The sequence below is a fragment of the Monodelphis domestica genome, chromosome 4 (assembly GCF_027887165.1).
Source record: "Monodelphis domestica isolate mMonDom1 chromosome 4, mMonDom1.pri, whole genome shotgun sequence".
Taxonomy (NCBI): Eukaryota; Metazoa; Chordata; class Mammalia; order Didelphimorphia; family Didelphidae; genus Monodelphis; species Monodelphis domestica.
In genome coordinates, this window is record NC_077230.1 from 319075419 (window position 1) to 319099502 (window position 24084).

Genomic DNA, 24084 nt, shown 5'->3' on the forward strand with positions numbered 1-24084 from the left:
TGGTCTCAGTTTCCTCATTTGTAAAATGGGCAGAAGCACCAGCTTCTTGGTTTTTTTTTGTGATAAAATGAGATAGTATTTGTAAAGTGCTTACAAATCCTAAAGAGCTATATAACTGCTAGATATTATTTATAATTATTAAAAAAACCAAGTCAATGCTTTACACATAGCAGGTACTTAGTAAATGCTTGTTAGAGAAAAGGGGTCAGAGATGTTTCCACGGTGAAGGCTGAAAATGAAATTAAATTAATTCTTGGTTTGCAAGTATTTTTAGGCCATGATGATAGTTTGTTCTTAAAATGCCCATTTCCCTAATCCATAACAAATATTTAAGAAGAGAGAAAAAGTTAAACAGCATAAGCAACCACTATATCAATCATATTCTGATAATATATAAAATATTCTACAACCAAACTCCCTTACTTCTACATTTTTCAATCCTTTGAGGTCAAGCTTGGTTATTATAATTATAGAGTTCAGTATCATTGTTCTTTCCATTTGTAGTCATTATTAGTATTTTCCTGGTTCAGTCTACTTTCCTCTATGAGTTCTTTTAAATCTTCTCACATTTCTCTGAAATCTTCATCAACTGTTATTTTACATTAATGGGTCTCAATTTGTTTAGCCACTCACCAGTTAATGGGTTACTAACTTTATTAGCAGTTCACTGCTACCACAAAAAGTGCTACTAGAAATATTTTGGTATAAATAAGTCTTTCTCTGTTTGTCTTTTTTTGAGATATGTGCCTCTTAGGGAGCTCTCTGAATTAAAAAGCTTAACCACTTAAGTAACTTTTTATCATAATTCTAAATTTCTACCTCTCTTGTTATCCCAAACTATCTCTAGATGTATTAAGTTTATTCAGAAACAGGACTCATCTTACTCTATCTTAAGATTAGGTATTCTCATAATGATTATTAAAGACATTTTTATGATAAAGACCTAGTTAAGAAATAACAGATAATAATTGCTAACATCTCATAGTACTTACTATTTGCCAGGCATCATATTAAGCATTTTACAATTATTATCTCCTTTGATTTTCACAACAACCCTAAAAGGCAGATGCTATTATTATTCCCATTTCATATTTGAGAAACTCAGGCAAATAGAGTTTAAAGTGAGTTGCCCATGATCACGGCTCGTGAGTGTCTCCGGACATATTCAAGCTGAAGTCTTCTCGACTCCAGAGCCAGCCCTTTATCCACTGTAACATAGAGTTGCTAGACTATAGGCCAAAAAGAAATGCAAAAGCATTAAAAATGTCAGCCAAGAATGAGCATCATTGAAGCAAAATGATTTCACAAATTGCAGAAATGTTTCCCTTTTTTCAGGTAACAATTTTTAAGATTATATTTTTTAATTAGACAAAACCAAAAATATAGATTGAGATCTGATTTCTGATCTTGTCTATAAATAGCCACTACCTATGTAACAAGCCATTTAAACTGTGATTTTCCTTTTTCACCATTTATACTGTGAATTTCCTTTTTCACAAAGTGTGGATAACAGGGCAAACACCCAACCTGATTTTTTAAAGAAGAAAATATTATAGAATGTGAAAATGCTTCAGTTTTTTAAAAAAGTATACATGTTATGGGGGCAGCTATGTAGCTCAAGTAGACAGAAAGCTAAGCCTGCACATGGGAGATCCTGGATTCAAATCTGGCCTCAAATACATCCTAGCTGTTGCCTAGGCAGAAGATAAGGGTTTAAACTGAATATTAGTATCTAGAATACTGTAAGGGTTAAAATAGCTTTTAATAATTTAAGTTTTAATGAGAATATAATAGAGTTGTAAATTAATATTATCCCTTTAAGCCAGAGAAAAGAAAACTTCTAGCAGCTTTTAAAAATTCTATTTATTTAATTAAAATAGAGATAGTAAAAGAATATAGAAAAGGAGGGAAATATAGAAAAGAGATAGAGAAAGATTTCCTAATGTCTATACCAGTTATCCTATAACTCTCTATAATTATGACCTAAAACTGCCTATATCTACCTATAACTGCCTATAACTACCACTAGTATAACAACTACCCCACAAAGTTCCAATGCAATCCAGCCTAATCAAAACTAACCCAATCAGTATTTAATCCAACCCCAATTAGGTCACTCAACTAAAGACCAGCCAACTTCCAACCCAGAAAAGGTCAAAAAGCCTTCTAAAAGCTAAAGCCAAAAGCCCTCTCAATAAGCTCAGGCCTGCCTTTATATTCCAGCAACTAAATGCCAACCACCAACTAATCATCAACCCACATCACCAGCAACCAACACCCAAGGACTAACTCACGCCCAGCAACCAACTTCCTGCAACTGCCAGCTCTAACTGTCAGCAACTGACCAGCAGGCTGACCAAAACCCTTTTATAACCTTCCCCTACCTCACTTCCTGACTCTATGGTTCCTCCTTCCCGCCTCTAGGTTTCCACTTCCTGTCACTGTGGGCTGGTTAATCCCTACACATCTCTTCAATAATCTATATATGCTGTCATGCAATTTTTGAAGAACACAGAGGGTTTTGAATTCCTATCAAGATGTAAAGAGTCCAAAGAAATTATTTATCAAGTTGCAAGAAAAACAAATGTAGACAGGGCATAACAAACATTTTCAGTTCTTTTCTCCATAACCCTTAGTAACTAACCACTAAATTTTTATCCTAGTCTGCTCATAGAGAATCTCTATTTAAAGGTGTGGCTAATTTATTTTAAAATTCAGGTTAAAATTACTCGTTTCCAGTAAGGCTTTATAAATAAGAATTCCATGTTTTCCATTTCTTTTTCTTCTCTCAAATAAGGTTAAATGGATTAAGATGGAATAGGCAAATGTTTTCTTCCCCTTTATTGATATATAACTTTCTTGGTAGTGACTGGTTTCCATGTGCTTTTTTGCCTTTTAAAAGCAACCATTTATTCATTTCACAAACATGTATTAATACAGTGTGTAACACAATAGAAACCTGAAATAATACAACAAATAAGTCTTTTGCAATGAGCTTACAATTTACTAAGAAAAGAGAACATAAATAAAATTACAATAAGTGGATATGGTGGCTAAATGTTATGAATTCAGTTGTGAGACAGATGAAATAGCTTTCAAAAAATCCTTAAGCTATTATTATAGTAGATTAATAGCTTCCTTTGTTGTAGTCTTGCTCCTTACCATAAATAAGTATTTAATAGATATTATATGATAAAGAGAAATACCAACCACTAAAATGATACCTAACATTTGCTGTGACTATGTTATGGAAAGCAAATGTGTATAAGCCCTTTGTAACATACTAGTTAGTGTATTAAGACAGCATTATTATATAGCAGTAGGAAGGCTGGAGTTGGCATGAGCAGAATTCTGTTTATGGCTCCACGCTGTAGCCAGATGATGTTGTACAAGTCATTTAATATACTATAGCCTCAATTAAATCATCTGTAAGATAAAAAAGTATTAGCTGCCTCAAAGCAATTCAGAAAACACTTTGTATATTCTAAAGTATTTCTAAACATATGCATACACAAAGACACATAAATGTACACAGGTAGGTGTATATTTATACGTAAATGTATATACACAAAGAGGGAGGGTGGTACATAAGAAATGAGGGCAATGGAAAAAAGCTAGTACTGAGAAAGTGCTATGAAATACAAGAAAGGAAAGGTGGTTTATTAATTAGCACACTTTACTGTACTCTTTTAAATTTGTTTTTACCCCAAATTTCCAAATCAACTTTCCCTAGAAATGTTATTAATGGAGTAACTGAAGTAGAGACTGGCTTTAATCAATCAATTTTTCAACATCTACTTTGTGCCAGACACTGTTAATGCAAGTATTTCACAAAGGGTACCTATCATTGATTAACTATTGAAAAAGTGCAAGATTGTACACAAGATTTTGGTCCTTGTTTCACATCTTTTAGATATAAAGATCACCCATCTAAGACAAAATGACAAAAACTCATATATCAAATCTTTCTAGCATGACAATCAAAATTGGAAAATCCAGTGGTCAGAGTGAGGCAGTGAATGTGGTACACTTGCACAAGATTTGGAGTCAGAGGAATTGAGTCCAAATCTCAAATCTGGCACCAGTACCATCTGTAGAACTTAAAGCAATTCCTTTGTCCTCTCTGTACCTCAACTTCCTTATCTATAAAATGAAGGAGCTGGACTAGACAACTCAGGCCCTCACGCTCTACATCTAAGATCCTTTGATCAAATACAAGCCAAAAAAGGTAACTCTTAGGAACCCTGGTGTATTTGGCAAGAGTACTAGCTTTGGAGGATGGGAGACCGGAGTTCCAGCCCTGCCTCTTAACACATTAGTTGTGTGACATGTCCCTTAACCTCTCACTGCCACCAAGCAACTTTCTAATACCAAAAACTACTACAAAGAAGTTGTGATCTGTATTAGTATGCATTCTCCATACCAATGAAATCACAGATTCGATTTTAAAAAAAGATATAGTACAGTTCATTGCCAAGCCTGAAGTAACGAAGATTCACCTTCCTAAGTCCTTAGACACTTACTGTGTGATCCTAGGCAAATCACTTAACTCTATTTGCCTCAATATCCTCATCTGTAAAATGAGCTAGAAAAGGAAAGAGCAAAACCACACAGTATCTTTGCCAAGAAAACACCAAATTAGGTAATTAGGCATTTCTGCTGGTAAAGGGATTGGATTTGTCTTGCTTAGCCTCAGAAGATAAAACTAAGAATAGGGGGAAGAAACTGAAAAGAAGCTAATCGATATAAGGAAATATACTGTAAAGAAAAGTCTTAGTTATCCCAAAGTAGAATGGACTACTCCAGGAATTAGTGGATTTTGTCTCATTGAAAGTCTTCAAAGACATAATGACCACTTATCAGTTATAATGCAGAGAGGATTCTTGCTTCTTTAGTTAAGGATGGCTTCTAAGGTTCCTTCAAATTTTCCAACTTTAAAATCCTATGAAACCATGTTTTACAACTTGTCAACCAATTCAGCACTGTTATTGGCATGTCACAAATGATTCAGAAATTCAAATAACTATAAAATGAGAGGTTTGGACTCTAGATTATCTCTCAGGCTCCTTCTAGCTTTAAAATTAGGTGATTTTGGGATAACTTGGAGAATGGGTAGATTAATTAAGGAAAAGTCCTAGAAAAATTTCCATTGTGATTTAAAGAAGAGGAAAAAGTTAGCTCTATGGTGTAAAGCAGATATGACTGACCACCCCTTTTGAACAAAGGCTCTGTGACTGGAGGACCAGGGACAGGGGAACATAAGACTGGGTGGGAACTAAAGAACTAAAGAGAACAATTGGTGTTTCAGCAGGAAATGTGAGCAAGAAATGAGAGATAGGTAGAATGAATCCAGGAACATAGTGAGAATCAGTTTCTTTCTTTTTTAAGAAGCAGGAGAATGTTTATTTTCTAGTGCACCAAAAAAGAAAAAGCAATATAACCAGTTAACTGACAAGTCCTCCAAGTCCAGAAGGTGAAAAGTACCAAAGTAAAGGATAAATTATGGCTTTAACTATTCAGAGTGCTAGACTTCGAATCAAAAGACTTAACCTAACTTCTCCCCTTGAAACTAGAACACAAAATGCAAGGGAGAAAGGAGGTATATGGAAAAGAAAAATTTTACTACTAATTTTATAAATGTATAAATAAACTAAATTTACAAATGTACTTTTTTAAAGTCTGAAAATTTTGCTGCTCAGTAGTATATGGATATTTGTGATGTGTCTTTTGACACATCATAATACAGAAGTATAACATAAAACTTACCATACAAAATTATTATGAGGATCAAATGAATTAACATAGGTATAAAATGCTTTTTAACCATAATTACTGTGTAAATATAGCTATTATTGGCATTAACATTAATATAAGTGTTTTGTACCATAAAACATTAAAATATTGAAAGTAAGCCAATTTCACTGTGATGGCTATAGAAAGGACTCAGAACCAGTGTGACATGGAGAACACACTAAAGAACGAAGTAGGTGTTTTAAAACCTTTTGGACAAAAAACTCCAGGCAAATTATAAGGAGAATGTTATTAGAATAAGTATCAAAAAGCACTGAATTTGTAATCCAGAGGCCCAGAGTTCAGCTCTCTTTACTCCCTGGGTGATCTTGGGCTGTTAATTACTCTGTGCCTTGGTTTCCTCATCAGTATAGAAAGAGCTGTATTAGATGACCTCTAAGCTCCCTCTCATCTTTCAAATCTAGAATCCCAGTTACTGTTTGGCCAAAGGCCCTCTCCCTCTGCTTCCAAATGGCAATAAAATAAGAGTGCTACAACTGCTTAGACCACAAGACCTGAAAAGGGCAAAGATCTGATTTAAGGAGAGGTCCTGGAACAAGGAGCTAGGCTGGAAAGAAAGGCTATGTAGCCGAGGAAAGGAGGAGATAAAAAAGACTGGCCCTTAACCAGGGAGAAAGTACGGTTTTGTTTCTGTCCACATTTGTGCCGTAAAGCTTACACAGGCGGCACACAAACTCCGAGCAGCCAGCTTTGGTTCACCAGGCAGGCAGTCATCCGTCCCCATGAGGGGCTTCCGGCAAGGAAGGGACGCCAAGGCCCCGACCTTGTCTCAGGTGGCTTTTCAGCTTCCTCCGTTAAAAAAGTCAGCCTGCTGGAGCGTGGACAGAGGCAAAGCCAGACGCCAGCCTTTCCCTCCATTTGAGGTTTCCCCCTTTCCCGACTCCCCAGCCTTTCCTTTTGTAACCCACCGCCTTCCCCAAGTGCCCTGGCTCAGCTCGGCCCTCCTTAGCCATGCTCGGTTATGTGGCAGCAGCCGGGCACTGCTGGGAGCCAGGCCAAGCCCTGGGGTTTGGAGCAGAAAGATGCCATTGAGTCTGACACGAGGCTCCATCCTCTCCTAGCCCCCGGGGCCTGAGAAAAAGACCGACCCCTCTCCCTCCCCGCCTCCGGGCCGGGGCCGCAGCTCCTCCATTACCTCCGCCAGAGACCCTTCTCCTCTCTTCACCCCCAACCCCCCGCCTCCACGGAACTGCGCGCGGACAAGCACACGCCTGACAACTGGCCCTTCTCTCTAAACCTAAGAACCAACCTGCAGCTGCTCATGGAGTGCGTGTGCCAGCGCCAGCAGCAGCCAGGACGCGAGCTGCCCGAGTATATCGCAGCAGAGCTTCCTAGGCGCGAGGTTGCTTCAGTCACAAAATGGATTCGCGGGGAGGCTGGTCCCAGCGGCTGGCCCGCCCTCTGGCCTCCCTCTGCCGGCACTGCAGCCCGGCCGCCGCCGCCGAACTTCCTCGCCTTTGTTCCGCCTCCCTCTCCAGTCCCGAGGGTGGGAGGGCCACGGGTGGTGGGGGGAGGTGGCTCTCTGGACCACCCTATTCCAGGTCCCTCCCTCCTTCCTTTCCTTCTATGTCCGAATCCCAGCTCGGGGGAAGGGGGTGGGGGGGAATTCTGCCAGCCTCTGTGCCATGCACAGAGAGGTATGGCCACCAGAGCCTCCTGGGCGGGGCAGCGTGGGGGCGGGGGAGACACCTCGGAGCCCCAAGGCCGGGCTAGAAGAGGCGCCGCACGGAGCTCCCTCGAGGAGGAGGAGCAAGAAAGTCTCCCAGTTAAATCGACGGGCTCCGAGACAGTCGGGTTTGGATTGTTGTACTTTTTTTTTTGTTCGTTTTATTTTCAGAACAAAAAAAAAAGCCCAACCCTTCACACCACTTCACCTGCATCTTTCAAGACGGAGTGCCTGCCCCGGATCCTGGGGAGCAGAGAGAAGGCGCACCGTTTTCACTCCTGCAGCACCCTCCCAGCCAAGGAGGAGGAGGAACAAGAGGCTAGCTAGGGTCGAGGTCCCTCAGCACCCCACCATGGGAAAGGCCCTCCAAGGTTTAATGTGAGGCTGACAGGTTAAAACCAGTTCCCTTAACCTCTCAAGTACTAGGTTTCCACCCAAGGAGTAGAAATATTAAAATTCCTGTTTGATAATAAACAAATTCTTGAATGAGGAAAAAAAGCAGGAAGGTCGAAAAATTAGCTGTATTGAACCCACCTTTAACCCTGCTTAAAACACCGAACTTGTATCCTCCTTTCTTGATTCTAATATAACCCTAACCCAATAAGAAAACTCAGATTTCTTGCACTAGGCACTGTGTTAAATACTCGGGGGAGATTCTGCTTCCAGCCTGCCTTCAAAGAAGCTTGCAAATTCAAGAGAGGAGAGGAGGCAAAATGTGGCTAGTGCCATTAGAAAGGTACACACAATAATAGAGGAGATACTCTCTAATATGAACCTGAAAAAATGAGTAGGGTTTCTAAGTGGGAGGAGCATTGTTTCTGAAGACCAGTTATCTCACCTTTAACAACTGTTTAAAGGTGTCTTCTGATCAGTGAAAAACATAATTGAGAAGTGATTGCGCATAAGGATCCTATTTCCTTTCAACTCATTCCTCTACCCCTTATCTGAATTCCACTTCTCTTGTCCTATTAAATGCTAAGGTTACTATCAGTAAATTAATCAATAAACATCTATATTCCAAGTGTAGCATGTGCTAAATGCTAGAGATACAGAGACAATAGTCAGTGGCTACCTTTGAGCTCACAGTCTAGTGTGAAAAACAATAAACAAATATGTACAAACAACCTATATACAGGGAAAAGTAAATGACTAAAAGAAGGAAGGCATTAGAATTAGGGTCAGAAGAAACTTCCTACAGAAGACTGGATTTTAGTTGGAACTTAAAGGCAGGGAGGCCACCAGGCAGAAATGAAGAACTGTCTTGTTTGAGGAAAAGCAGAGACTAGTATCACTATTGTAGAATATGTGGCAGAGAGCAAGGGATTAGAAACTGAAAAGAAGGGCCCAGGTTATGAAGGAGACAAACAAGAGCCACTGAAATTTATTGAGTAGGGAAGTGGTATAGTTGGACATGCACTTTAGGAAAAAAACATTTTGGTGGCTAATTGGAGAATGGATTGGAGAGACATGAGGTAGGCAGATCCAACCAGCAAGCAATTGCAGTAGTACAAGCATGAGGTAATGATGGTGGCAGTGTCATAAGAGAAGGGAATGTATTCTAGAGATATTGAAAAGGTAAAAACAACAAATCTTATCAATAGATTGGATATAAGGGGTGAGAGATAGTGAGAAATTGAGGATGACGTTGAGAAGCCTGAGGGGTTCGAAGAATAAGAATAGTTTGGGGTGAAAGAATGTTTGGTTTGGGGCATAGTAAGTTGAAGATGTCTATTAGACATTCAGTGTTTGAGATATCTGAAAGGCAATTGGAATAGAAGACTGGAGTACAGCAAAGAGATTAAAGCAGGATATGGAGATCTGAGTCATCATTGCTGCAGCTGTTTAGTCAGTTAGTCCTATTTGACTCTTCATGACCCCATTTGGTGTTTTCTTGGCAAACATTCTGGAGTGGTTTTCCATTTCCTTATCTAGCTTATTTTACAGATGAGGAAACTGAGGCAGACAGGGTTAAGTGACTTGTGCAGGGCCCCACAGCCAATAAATATCTAAGCCCAGACCTGAGCTCAGATTCTCCTAATTCCAGTCCGGTGCTCTATCACTGAGCCACCAAGTTATGCCATCATCATAAAGATGGTAATTAAATCCACTATAATTAATAAGATTGCCAAGTGAAGCATTGACTGCTTTGAATTGAATTTGAATTGAATTCCTTTCCAACCACAGTTAGACAGCCTAATCTGAATGAAGGTCCAGCAAAGGAGATCTAGTACACCGAGAAGGAGAAAAACCAGGACAGAATAGTGTTGCAAAAAAAATAAAGTGAAGAAACTGTTATGTAGAAGAGGGAGATCAACAGCATCAAAGCCTGCAAAGAAGAAGAGAATCCAGCCACAAGTCCAGTGTTCTTTTGACTTCTCTGCACCTTTGATGCTATATACTCCTCCCACCTTTGGGAAACTTTCTTCCCTTGGCTTCAGTCACATCAGTTTTTCAAAATTCTCCTCCTATCTCCCCAACAGCAACTATGTATCTTGCAGGCTTCTCATTCCCTTAAACAAGGCATACTCCAGAGATCTGTCTTCAACTCTTTTCTTTCTCTCTATACTCACTTTCTTGTTGGTCTCATCTAATCCCATGGTTTCAGTCAGCTTCTCTGGCCCCCAGAGCCATCCAGTATTCTAGTCCCTATTTCCAGTTGTCTGACTATATGTAGCTTTCACACTGGCACCTCAAGCTCTGTATCCAAACTTACTCATCTTCTCACTAAACCTTATTTTTCTTCTTACCCTTTAAAGTTCTGTTAATAAGTACCACCATCCTCCTAGGCATGTCCCAGATGCTGTCATAACTTTGGAATAATGTGACATTTCTCCCTCTTCTGTCCTTGCTAAAAATCATCTCATTCAGCCTCACCAAAATCTCCAATCCATACACCCCTTAGTTCTTTCCTAGGCCATCATGCTTGTGCCAGCTACATTTTCTTCCCTTCCTAGAAATCTTAACTTGTTAATGAATCAGTTCAACTCCATGTTGCCCTCTTATTGAATCCCTTGTCCTTTTAGCCTATAAAAGATCTTGTCCTGCCAAATCCCAGGCTCCAATTACTCCCCCCCCCCCCATTGCCTTAGCTCCTACAACCTGTGCTGCTAAAAGAAACCAGAGAAAATGACATTGTTCTGATTGGATCCACTATAAATGGATGTACATAATAATCTCAGTTGTGTCCTCAACTGCTGCAAGGCTATCCTTTAATACCTCCCTAATCAATTTACTACCCCACTTACCATAGGGGCTCTTTCAAACTTTTTCAATCCCCCTTCAATCTCCCACAACTCATCTCTCCCCTACTATCTTTGCCAAGAACCTTGCTTCATATTTCACTGGGGGGGGGGGATAAAGCTGTTTACATAAAGCTCTCTGTTCTCCCCTTCTCCTCACATATCACTCAGATGCTTTCATAATTACCTCCTCTGCTGCCCATGTTTCATAAAGAAGTGGTCCTTCTCCTTGCCGAGGCAAATCCTTCTACATGCACAAGGGATCCAGTTCCATCCCATCTCCTCCAACAGATGGCTCCTATCACCCCTCCTCTTTTACTAATATTTAATCTCTCTTTGCCTTCTGGTTGTTTCCCTGCTACCTACAAACATGCCAATGTTCAACAAATCTGCACTTGATTCTTCCATTTCCTCTGGCAGTCATCATATATCTCTCCTCCCTTTTGTGGCTTAACTCCTTGAGGAGTTATAATGGGTATCTCCATTTTTTTCTTCTCACTCTTTTCTGAACTCTTTGAAGTCTGGCCTCAACCTCATCACTCAACTAAAATGTCTCTTCCCAAAATATTAATGAGCTCTTAATTGCTAAATTTAGTGACCTTGTCTCAGTCCTCATCCTTGACCTCTCTTCAGCCTTCAGCTGTGCCGATGACTGTCCCCACTTTAAGTCTTTGTGATGCTGCCCTTTCCTGATTCTCCTTCTACCTGTATTATCACTCCTCTGCCTCCTTTGCTAGGTCTTCATCCATATTACACCAAAGTTAATCATGGGTTTCCCCCAAGGCTCTGCCTGGGTCCTCTTCTCTATCTATACTGTTTTACTTGGTAATATCTTAAATTCCCATGGGCTCAAACATCATCTCTACTCAGATAACTCTCAAATCTACTTGTCTAGCCCTAACCTTTCTGTTGGACTACAGTCTCACATCTCCAACTACCTACTGGACCTTACAAATTAGAAGTCCCATAGACATCTTAAATTCAAAATCTTTAAAACTGAACTCGTTGATCTTTTCCCTCTTAAAATCTTCCCTCTTTCTTACTCCCTAGTCACCATCCTACCAGGCACTCAGGCTTGAAACTGAGGTGTTATCTTTGACTTCTCACTCTCTCATCCCTGATATCCAATCACTTGTCAAATCCTTTCATTTCTTCCTTAATAATATTTCTCACATATGCCCCGTTATTTCCTCTGGCACTGCTACCACACTGGTGCAGGCCCTCATCATGTCACTTCTGAACTATTGCAAATAGTCTTCTGATTAGTCTCTCTAACTCAAGTCTCTCCTGGACTCCAATCCATCCTCCACTCTGCTCCCAAATTGCTTTTCCTAAAGCAGGAGTCTGACCATGTGACCCCTCTGTTCAATAAATTCCAGTGGCTCCTTATTACCAAAAATAAAATCCTCTGTTTGGCTTTTAAAGTCCTTCATAACCTGACTCCTTTCTACCTTTCCAGCCTTCCACTTTACACCTCTAACTGTATTCTGAGATCCAGTGATGCTGACTTCTTGCTATTCCTCCCATGTTTTCAGTCTGTCCCCTTGCCTGTAACTCTCTCCATCATCTCCTCCTTTCTGGCTTCCATGGGTCTCAATTTATGCAAGAAACTTTCCCAGTCCTCCTTAATTTTGGTGTCTGAGACTAGCCCAAATTTATCTTGTGTATAGCTTGTTTGTACATAGTTGCTTGCATGTTGTCTCTCCACTTACATTGCAAACTCCTAGGAACTGTTTTGGTTGTTTTTTTCTTTCTTTGTTTACCCAGTGTTTGGGGTGCAAGTCAGGTGCTTAATAAGTGCTAGCTGATTGATTGATCCCTACCTAATCCTTTCAATTCAATACTTCTTGTAAATTACTCCTCTACACTCCCACTGTTAGCACCTTATTTCAAAGCCCTCATTTCTTCTTGTCTTGATTGTCATTTTAAAATGCTTTGATGCTTTGCCCTTTAATTGGGGAATGGCTGAACAAATTGTGGTATATGTTGGTGATGGAATATTATTGTGCTCAAAGGAATAATAAAGTGGAGGAATTCCATGGAGACTGGAACAACCTCCAGGAAGTGATGCAGAGCGAGAGGAGCAGAACCAGGAAAACATTGTACACAGAGACTAATACACTGTGGTATAATCGAACGTAATGGACTTCTCCATTAGTGGCAATGCAGTGATCCTGAACAACTCGTAGGAACTACAAGAAAGACCACTATCCACATTCAGAGGAAACACTGTGGGAGTAAAAACACAGAAGAAAAACAAGTGCTTGAATACATGGGTCGATGGGATATGGTAGACTCTAGATGAACATCCTAGTGCAAACAACAACATGGAAATAGGTTCTGATCAAGGACACATGTAATACCCAGTGGAATTGTGTGTTGGCTATGGGAGAGTTGGGGGGAGGGGAGGGAGGAATAGCATATGATCTTTGTAACCAAGGAATAATGTTTGAAATTGACCAAATAAAAAAATAAATAAATAAAATGTTTTGATGCTTTATTTCAAACATCCTTGTTACTTTCCTTCCCCCATTAGAACATTCTTTTGTAACAAAGAATTGACCTGAATAGTTTCCCAACTAGTCTTTATATCTTTAATATATTCCCTTTCCAATTCCTCCTGCATGCCCATGCCCGTGTAAATTGAACACTCTGGGAATCCAGTCATTCCTTTGCATCAAAACTTTCAGGAATGGAACAGTCTGGTTCTAATCTAACAACAGCCTTATCTCCTCATACACTCCCTCATATACTCTATGTTCTAACTAGAATGGACAGCTCTCCATGCCCCATTCTTATTCTGCCTTCCTTTGTTCATGCTCTCCCTCCCACAACCCAGCCCTGTATCTGACAGTTCCAATCTTTCCTTTCCGTCAAGGCCCATTTTCAACATTTCTCTCCCTAGGAAGCCTGACGTTTTTGATTCTACTAGGTAAAGATGATCTTTTCTCTTCAAATGTCACTTTGTACTTTGTAAATTTTACTTTGCCTGAAATTTTCTCACTCTCCCTTTAGGCAAAGTCATTTTGTTGCTTCTCTCCCTCCATTATATTATGAATTTAAGAACTCAGCCTGTGTCTTATTCTTTTATCCATTCTCAGCTCCTAACCCATCACCATATATTATAATACTTAATAAATGCTTATTGAACTGAATTAATTTCTAAGTGTTATCTTTTAAAAGAAATATCACTCATAGGAAAAAATTTAGAAATCTCAAGTTTAAAATGAAATTTAGGGATCACATCTGTGATTTCATTGATATAAAGAAATAGATTAAAGATTAACTGGATTAAACAACTAGATGATTATGGGAATTTTTTATTTCCATTTATTATTTGGGACTTGAAGCCAAACCTCCTGCAATCTTTGATTAACTAAAAGTCTTAATATTACACTTGCCTGAACAAAAACTATCCCATGAGATATAAAAATTAAGAGCCTTAAACGAGAATATTAATTGTTCCTGACTCCTTGGCAACACATAAATCCTCTACCTCAATTGACCTACTTGTGAATCTTCTAAAACCTGTTTAAAATGTAACCTGACTTAGTTTATCTATAGAATTTGTTTGATGAAGTTTGTTTCTTTAGGGGATGAATGAGTTTGACTAACCAAATTAGTTCAACTTTTATGACATTGAAGGAAGCATAGGATTATGCATCTACTTTCTCCTTTGCTTTCATGTCTTAAAAAGAATATACAAGATTGCAATGCATAAAAGGATTATTTCTCTGTCATTTTATGGAATTTTGCCTCTAAGAAGCCTTGCCAGAACCCTCATGATTGTTTAGGTTTTCTCTGAGGCTTGAGCATAATAATAAAATCTATGTTTTTACTTTCATAATTTCCACATTTTGATAAATATTTGTCAGTAGTTAACCATCACATGAACTCAAAGAGGAGATATTTCTCCCATAACAATTAGAACCTCCTTTACCTGCTGCATTGACTTTTCATCTCATAATCATAGAGAACTAACTCCCTAAGGCACTTAGAGGTTAAGAGACTTGCTCAGGGTCATCCAGCCAGCCTATGTCAGAAACTGATCTTAGATGCTACTCTTCTACAACACCATATTTGATTCTCCTAAAATATTAGCTAGCATTTACATAGCACTGTAAGGTTTGCAAAGTGATTTGTAAATACTAATTTGATCCTCACCATAACCCTGAGAGGTAGGTGCTATTTTGATCCCCATTTTACAGATAAGGAAACAGAGGTGGGCTGAGTAACTTGCTAAGAATCATACAGCAAGGAAGTCTAAGGCAGGTTTTGAATGCCTTATCCTGATTCCAGATTACCAGAATTTCTCCAGCCTCCATGTCCAAATTTGTTGGCCTCTACTTACTCTCAACCTTACACAACCTTTTTTCTCTCTCCATTTCTTTGCCTCGGTTATCATTCATACCCAGAATGAACTCTCTCCCCACATTTGCCTCTTAGAATCCCCCATCTTCTTACAAATCTTGGTTCAAAAATTATCCCCCTCTTGAAGTCTATCTTGCCCCAATTCAAGCTACCAGTGTCTTCCCCACAATTGCCTTTTATTTGCTTCATATATGTTTTACATTTACTTATACATGTACTTGTACATCCCTTCTGTCTCCTATTGAACAGCTGCTGCTGTAGGGCAGGATTTCTTTTGTTTTTGTTGTATCCCTAGAACCTAGTATATAATAGTCCCTCGGGAAATACTTGATGAATGATTAAGTGATGAATGAACTTTTTTCCTGGTCAAATCTGTTAGTATTACTGATAATGACTAGATATTGAAGATGAGGAAATTAAATTATATTATAGACACTGACCTAAATTCAGATTATTTTTTTCTAAGGAAATATGAACTTTCAGCTAAAAATTCCTAGAAAACCACCAAAGTACATAGCATTTACTAGAAACAGAATCTAGGAGTGCATGTATGCTATTAGCTGGGCTTCTTATCAAGCCTAGGAAGAGGTGGAAGGAAGAACCCTCCCTTCCATGTTCTCTGGCTTCTACCCAGAATTTAGTAGAATAGTCAGAAAGGATTTCCATAAGTAGGTTGAGTAGGAAAGTGGAAAGTGGCCTGACTATATATGTTTAAAGTTTGCAAATGCAACCTAGTTGCATAGTTGAGACCCAAAGTCGGTCAGCAGATATGAGTCAGGAATTTAGAACCAGAAAGACTTGAATTCAAATCCTATTTGTGACACTTTGTGCGTGTGCACGCGTGCACCCATAGGTTAGTTACTTAACTTCTCTGAGCCTCAGTTTTTCTAATCTGTTAAAAGGAGATAATATCTGTAATAATTAAAATTCACAAGGTTGGTGAGAGGCTCAAAGAGAATAATGTGAATGAAAGTACAAGTAGAAATGGGCATTTATAGAATAAGTAACACCTGGTCCCTCCCCTAGAGCATGGGGCAGAAACAGTATTAAATGAAGAGTTTGCCTGGGGTTTGACTTGATGTGTTGCTAAGAAATGCTGTCATGACTTGGAAGTTGCATTTTATATTGTGACTAGGTACCTAAAATAAAAGCTGCAAAGCCTCCTGACCACAGAAAACACTGGAACCACTAGTTATTTTTGTGTTTGCTTTAATTTTATATTCTGGTCATTTTTATTAAAACTTTGCTTGGTTCAGCAAATCTGAAGTAGAACAGGCATAGACAGAACAACAGTACTTGTGCACAAGAGAAGTTGTTCCAATTTTTCTGCTCCAACCAACATCACCTGTAACACAGTGAAAAAAGAGTGTGTACCAGACAGGGAATACAGCCGGAGCAAAGATTCTGAGGTGAGAATGAGCTCAGCATATTCTGTAAAATGAAGTTCTAACTAGCTGGAACCCTTGCTGACGATGAAGGTTATTTTTTTTAAGTCATGTTGAATTTATTCTATTTTTTTAAAGGAAAGCAAGGTAAGGTGCACAAAATATCTGTAGTTTCATATACAATCTTCTTTTTAAAAATATTATAAGATTTAAATTCATGTCCAATACTCCAAGTATTATATTTTATAAAGTTTATTAATAATCCCTTGAAGTAAAGGAATAAAAAGGTAATTATCTAACAAAATAAAACTACGTGAGCCTGCCTCTCACCTCACACCCCCTCTACCAAACAGGATCACAGGAAGAGAGATCGATAGGCAGGGCTACACAAAACTTATAACCTTCCTACATCAGCACGTAATGTGAGAAGGAACATGGGATGCTGAGAATTGTAATTCGAGTGTTCAAATTGTAATTACACAATATGATATATGCATATATGTATGTATGCCACATGTATGCCTAATCTACCTGGTGTTTGTTAAATTTAGAATAAAAAACTTTCTAAAAGGAAAAGTCAAGAATTCATTGGCACTCTTTATTTATTTTGTTTTTAATTAAATATTTTTCCACGTTTACATGATTCATTTTCTTTGCCTCCTCTATCCCAAAGCCAACAAGCAATTCCACTGGGTTGTACAAATGTTGTCACTGGATACCTATTTCCATGTTATTCATTTTTGCTATAGAGCAATTTTTTAAAGCCTAAACTTCAAATCACATACCCATATATATATATACATATATATATATATATATATATATATATATATATATATATATATATATATATATATATGTTAAGTGATGTCATGTGTTCTGCTTTTGCATTTCTACTCCCATAGTTCTTTCTCTCAGGGTGGTTAGCATTCTTTCCCATAAGTCTGATGAAGGTTCTTACTGATGAAACTGGGTGGAAGCCAAATTGGAGAGGGACATGAATGATAGGATAGAGTTTGGATTTATTCATTTAGGTGATGAGCTATCACTTACCTCCAGGATTGACTATCACCTGTTGATTATCTCATTTATCCTGAAAAGATCGTGTTTGTATATGGCTTTTCTGCATATTGCCTCCACTATTGAGCTCTTTGAGGGAAGGGATTGTTTTTGCTTTACTTTAAATACCCATTGTTTAAATACCCGTTGTACCTGGCCCATAGCAGGAACTTAATCAATGCTTCCTGACTTGACAGGGTAGTGACATGAGTTAAGGAACTTTTTAGGAAAATACGATAATCCTGGCAGCTATATACAATATTAAAGTGAGGATACTTTTTTACTTGATTTTTAAAATATGTGATCAATTGAATTTTTTAGCACCTTAAAAATGTTGTATAAAAAGGTATTAATTGTAAGAAAACTTTAATGCAGGAAATTCAACATTGCATATGTCCTTAAATTTTTCCAGTAGAAAATGTGTGTAAGTTGTAGATTATTATGGAAAACTGTAATTATAGAAAATCGAAATATTTTTATAATAGTAGTGCTTATACCACAAGTAGGTTAATGTATCCTGTTAAAAGCACTAGATTAGGAGTCAGAAGATGGATTTTAGTCCTGGTTCCATATACTGTGTGACTTTGATCAGGCTAGGTAATAACCAACTTGAACCTCAGTTTCCTTATTTATAAAGTAATATCCTCTGCTTGCCCCAACTTGGTTCAAGTGTAAAGTTCAAATGAAATACTCTATACTAAAGTTCTTCGTTACCCATAAATCACCATACAATGGTCTGGTATTATTAACTATCATATATATGTATATACCTATACATAGAAATTTATATAAGTATATGCCTCTAGAGAGGTAAAACCCAACTCTTCTGCAATCTAAAACCTTAGTCCTCTTAATAGTGATTAATTACATTTTTTAGAATATTCAACAATGTCAATTACATGAGTCTTCTAGAAACTGCATTTCAAATGACCCAGATAAAATTATTGACAGTAATTGAACCTCTTACTTTGGGGTGATATGATACTTCCTTCAGCCAGCTACTGAACATTGCCATAGATAGAACTTTGTTGGTTTCCCAGCAACATCAACAATTACTCCTATTCACATAGAGATTTGAGGTTTTCAGAGCAGTGTCTTCACAATACCATGTGAGATAGGGAATGCAAGTATTATTAGACCCATTTTATAGACAAGGAAAACTAGCCACAGAAGAACTGAAGATTCTACTAAAGGTCAAATAGCTATTAAGTGTCTGAGTCCACACTTTAACTCAGGTCTGGTTCCCAAGTCAATGCTAGTTTAACCATAGCATACTACACTTGTTTTAGTCCTTCCATAAAAAGCTTTTCCTAATGCCCCTAATGCTAGTGCCTTTCCTGTGTTGATTATCTCCATTTTTTCCTGTATACACTTTGAACATTGTTATTTTTGTATTGTTTCCCCATTAGACTGTGAGCTCCTTGAGACCAAGGTCCGTCTTTTGCTCTCCTTTGTATCTCCAGGGCCTAGTCCAGTGTGTGGTATGTAGTAATTACTTAACCTAATACTTGTTGACTAATTGATATATTCAGCTACTAAAGAATAATACCTACATACCTGCAATGGCTAAAGAGAAGACTATGTCATTTGTTTTTGAGTATTTTTTGAATTCACTAATCATTGCTTCTCTTTGATCTCAGAAGATGATAGTTTGGATGAATTCTTATAATGATAATAATAATATAATTGTAATAATAATCCCATAGTTCAGAAAACCATTTTATCCTGTTCTATGCATGTTTTTAAGAATACAATTTGTGCAAATAAAATATTTTTAAACATTGTCCTTGTTTTATTTTGTTCATCTGGACTAAACTGACTTGATAAATATCAGATCCTCAAGATTTTCTGTAGTTCTGAGGGGAATTCCAGCAGAGATTCTGAAAAGTTGAATACTGTCTTTTAATGGGAAAATCAAATTATATTAAAATATAGTAGTGCTTCTTATAGATATTTGATTCTGAGTGGCTAGATATTTTGGGTACCTAAATTCATTCCACACAGGAAAATGTGATTTTTTTGTTTCATTGGCTTCTGTTAAGTCACATAACATTTTTACAGCATAATTATGTTCTATTGATTAAGCAAATTTTTTTTTGTGCTTTTACTCATAAAATTACATTTATGCTTTGTACTGAATCAGTCGAATAAGCTATGCTAACTAGAGAAGAAATGTGCCAGTCATTTCATTACTGTATGTGTTGAGGCAGAAGAAATGCTATATCATACCTTGAACAAAGAGAAAGAAAAAAACCAAAAAGGAGAAATGGTGGAGTTAGATAATGTGAGTGAAAAATCTTACCTCTATCAGTTGCTACTTATGTGGCCTTGAGTAATTTAATCTTGAGGGGTCTCAGGCTCTTCATTTGTAAAATGTGATTAGAGTGCTTTCTAATTTTAATGTTCAATCCTTCCCTGAAGAAATAAGAAAATACATCACACTTTTTTCAAATGGAAAGAAGGAAGGCTATATGTGTAGAATGGTATATATACTGTTAGACTGGTGGTTATTGATTAATTTTACTTATTTTCTTTTTCTTGTTTTTTTTTTAAGGAAAGCCCACTGTAGCAGGTGAAGGGATATTGGAGATGACTGTGATGTCAAAATAAAGGACATTAATAAAATTTAAAAAAATAAATAGCAATAATATGAGGGGGGGGAGATTAGTCTCTAAGGCTTCTTACAGCTCCAGATTTTATGATGGAGATCCAAACCATCTAGTTTACTATGTGCCAAGCAAAATATGGAGGCAGGAAGACCACTTTAACCAAAGACTTTAATGTATAAATCCTTGAATAAAACTGAGATATATATGTATGTATATATATATATATATGTTTATGTGCACAAATTGAATTAACGTAATTGACTTGCTCTGACTTTGCCCTAGGACAAAACTACGAAGTAGTTGGTCTTCTTGTTCTTAATTCTTCCTTCTCTCTCCCTTCCCTCCTTCTGACCAACTCTCCATTCTCCAGAGACTTTCAGTGGGGAACTTAATCTCTCCTCTTTCTTCTATCAAAATCTAGTTCAAGGCAGAAATTAAAACTGTTTCACACCAAAATATAAATAGTGACCAGAAGTAGTTTAAATGTCTGCATTTTAAAAGCCTTGATGAAACTCGCCCTCCCCATGTTTCTGAAATTCTTGTCTTAAAATCATCCTTATTTCCAGGCATTAGTTTATTGACTTTAGTTTGTCAGATTACCTAATGAAGCGCTTGCCTTCTAAACTAAAGCTTTTAAGAGATGAGGGAATGAGACTGGTAAGTTTGAGTATATTGCCAGAAAAGTGCAAATCTGGTTTCAGTCATTTTTCAGTCTGCCTCTTGGTGACCCCATTTGGGATTTCCTTGGCAAAGATACTGGAGTGGTTTTCCATTTCCTTCTCCAGCTCACTTTACAGATGAGGAAACTGAGGCAAATAGATTGAAATGACTTACCCAGGGACACATAGCTAGTAAATGTCTAAGATCAGATTTTAACTCAGGAAGATGTGTCTTCCTGATTCCAGGCCCAGAACCCTATTTACTGTGCCACATAGCTGCAAATTTGGTGGGGAACTCTGGGATAAAGGGTATCTAGGAAACATGCTGCTGAAAGTAAGGAATACTTTCCTAGCAGGGTTGGGGTAGAGACAGTGCTGAAAATTAACATCTTCTACTCCATAGTGTTTCCAGGGCTGACTTTGGTCACTCTCATCCCCGTCACCACCATCATCAATGATCTCCTATTTGTGTTTGCTAGGTGCTGTGCAAAGTGATTTCAAAGTTGCTTTTCTTTATAATGTCATTGTATAATTTGTTCTCATTCTGCTCACATTCTGCTCATCAGCAGTTCAGAGTTCTTCCCAGTCTCCTATAAAACTGTTCATTTTGTTACTTCTAATGGCCTAATAATATGATAGTATATTCATATGCCATAATTTACTTAGCCATTCTTGATTAAGTAGGCACTCCTGTATTTTCCAAAATTTTTACTACTACAAATAGAGCTATGAAAAATATTTTGTATAAAGTCCCTTTCCTCTTTCTTTGATCTCTTTGGGCTATAAGCCTAGTAGTAGGACATATATATATATATATATATATATATACAATGTTAAAGATTTATTGAGTACCAACCAGGTACATAAAATTGTATGTCACCAGCACACTTTAGAATTATTCACAATCATGTCTAAATATCCAGATAAAACTATTAAAAATGGAAAGGTAAAAGAGTGAGCTAATTTTCTCCTTTTGTTTCACTTCTCCTAGAAAGGGCTAGGGGAAATGGTCTGTACAGAAACTTGACCCTGAGAGATTCTGTGTTGTGTCTTCTATTAGTGGAACACTGAGAGAAACAGAGCAGCCGTACAGCTTTTTTTTTTTTATGATCCCTGTGATATTGGAACTGAAGCAATCTCTGGGGACCAAGAATTCTGTCTTTTAAGGATCCTTGATTCAGAACAGTTCATTTTATGTTTCCTATCATTTCAAGCCTCTGAAGAATCAACTGTTGTTTACCAGTGTGCACTGGGACTTAAACACTTGAAATAGTAACTTCCTTAAACTCCATTTTAATGAGACAAACATTAAAGATGCAAAAAGAATTTTGGAAATTTTATTGATTGCTCTCTCACTGATTACAGTTTATACAAGTGTGCCAAAATTCTTCACTTTAAAATTTTTTCTATTGTGTTGAAAAAGCTCTCAGTTTAGGTACACTTATAAATTCACATCAAAAGTTGAATGATTTGCATGTGTTTTTGCATAAGTTCTCTGTGAAAAAATAATAATAAAGCTTTTAAAAGATACAATAGCATTTTCCAAATAGTTCAAGAGCTATCTCCTAAAAATGGTATTAAGCATTTATTGTAGTATTAGAGAACAGAAATTATGAGGTGGATTTCAGCTCAAAATCCAAAAATATTCCTAACATTCAGAAACATATACTAACGATGTAGACCCTAAATTACCGACATTCCCTCCATCTAACTCTTTTAATCATGTTAGGGTTTTATACACATCTAACAATTAAATATATCCAGAAATGGAATGACTTGTCTTATGAGATAGGGAGTTAAGCAGAGGCTGGTTAAACCCTTGATTTTTAGAAGGAATTTCTAAATGAGGTAAAAATAATAGTAGATAACCTCTACAGTCCCTTCTAGTTCATTTCCATAACCACCACCTTAGTTCAGGCCCTCCTTACCTCTTCTCTGGACCATTTTAATAATAGCCTTCTAATTGGCCTTACTGCACCCAGGCATGTCCATCCTCCAATCCATCTTCTCAGTGACCAGTCATTTTTCTAAAGTGCCCATCTGACCATGTCATCTGTCTATTCAGTTAGATCCAGTGCCTCCTTATTAACTCTAGAATCAAATATCAAATCCGGTGTTTGGCATTTAAAGTTCTTCACAACTTGGCTGCCTCTTCTCTCTCCAGTCTTGTTCATGAACTCTATGATCCAGCTACACAGGCTCTTGGTGTTCCCCTCACCATCTTTCTTATCTGTGCCTTTGCACTGACTATTCCTCATGCCTAGAATGTTCTCCTCAAATCCTACCTCCTGAAATAGGTCTTTCTCAAATTCTTGTCCCTCTTCCCTCCATCCCCACCACACAGCTGCTAATGCCTCCTCTATATCAGATTAACTTCCAACTACTTGGTATAAATCTTGCATTTTAGTAATTTTAATTTTTTTTCTCATGCATTAGAATGTGACCTCCTTTGGGCAAAAACTGTTTTTGCCCTTTTTTTGTGTGTCCCCAGCATCTGCCTGGCATTTAGTAAACACTTAATAAATGCTTATTTATAGAATGACATGATTTTCCTGTGATTTAGCAAATACATTGTATATTAAAAACATCTTCATTTTGTTAAAATCCCTATAATCACTGACATAGCCATTCTTTCCTTTTATGGGTTTCCCTTCCCTCTTCTTTTTCTTTTCTTTCTTTTTTTGGGGGCCTGATATTTTAAAGTAGGGAAAGTAAGAAAGAAAAAGGCATGTTGCCCAGCATGTGGGAAATCTGAGCCTGTGCCAAAATCATAACTTGAAGCTTTCTGGCTCTCAGATCTATGCCAAAATTAGTGAATTGCATACTTTTCTTACACTGTTATTAGTATCACAGAATTCATTCATTTACTTTACAAAAAACTACATTTAGGGTAGGAGGTTATTTTGCTAGTAAATTCTGAGTGATATACATTTATTATTAAAATTGTGTTTCCTTAAGGGAAATAAAAGAAGCTGAAAGATCAAGATCTGATAACATGAGTGAAATTTCCCTAATAATTCTCAAGCCATATAAATCCATTTCTTTGTGAAGAATAAATGTATATTCTATAATGTCATAAAATTGACATTGTCTGAAAGACCATTTAGATCTCTAAAGAATTTGATGACTTCAAGAGTGGATAAGATTTAGAATTCTTTACATAAATTATTGGTTATTCTCATTTTTTAAAATAAATGCTCTCCTTATACAATTTATGGTTCTTACCTGGCTTACCCAATCTAAGTATAAACCTGCTTGCATCTCCTGGAAAAGGACAAAGATCCA

At 37.4% G+C, this 24084-nt stretch overlaps 1 protein-coding gene across 4 annotated transcripts in view; it reads right to left on the bottom strand.

Moving 5' to 3' along the window:
* Window positions 1-24084, bottom strand: part of TRIM13 (tripartite motif containing 13) — a 42534-nt gene that overhangs the window by 9036 nt on the left and 9414 nt on the right. The window contains exon 2 of one of the 4 annotated variants that reach the window (XM_001368560.4): window positions 19834-19946. Coding sequence is in view for 1 of the 4 variants with exons in the window: in XM_007495404.3 (XP_007495466.1) it covers window positions 18499-18546 (48 nt within the window). In the remaining 3 variants the exon portion in view is untranslated. Of the gene's footprint in view, window positions 1-6946; window positions 7029-7060; window positions 7430-18498; window positions 18628-19833; window positions 19947-24084 lie in introns of those variants that run through there. The other 3 variants (XM_007495404.3, XM_056794823.1, XM_056794824.1) reach the window with 3 other exon arrangements.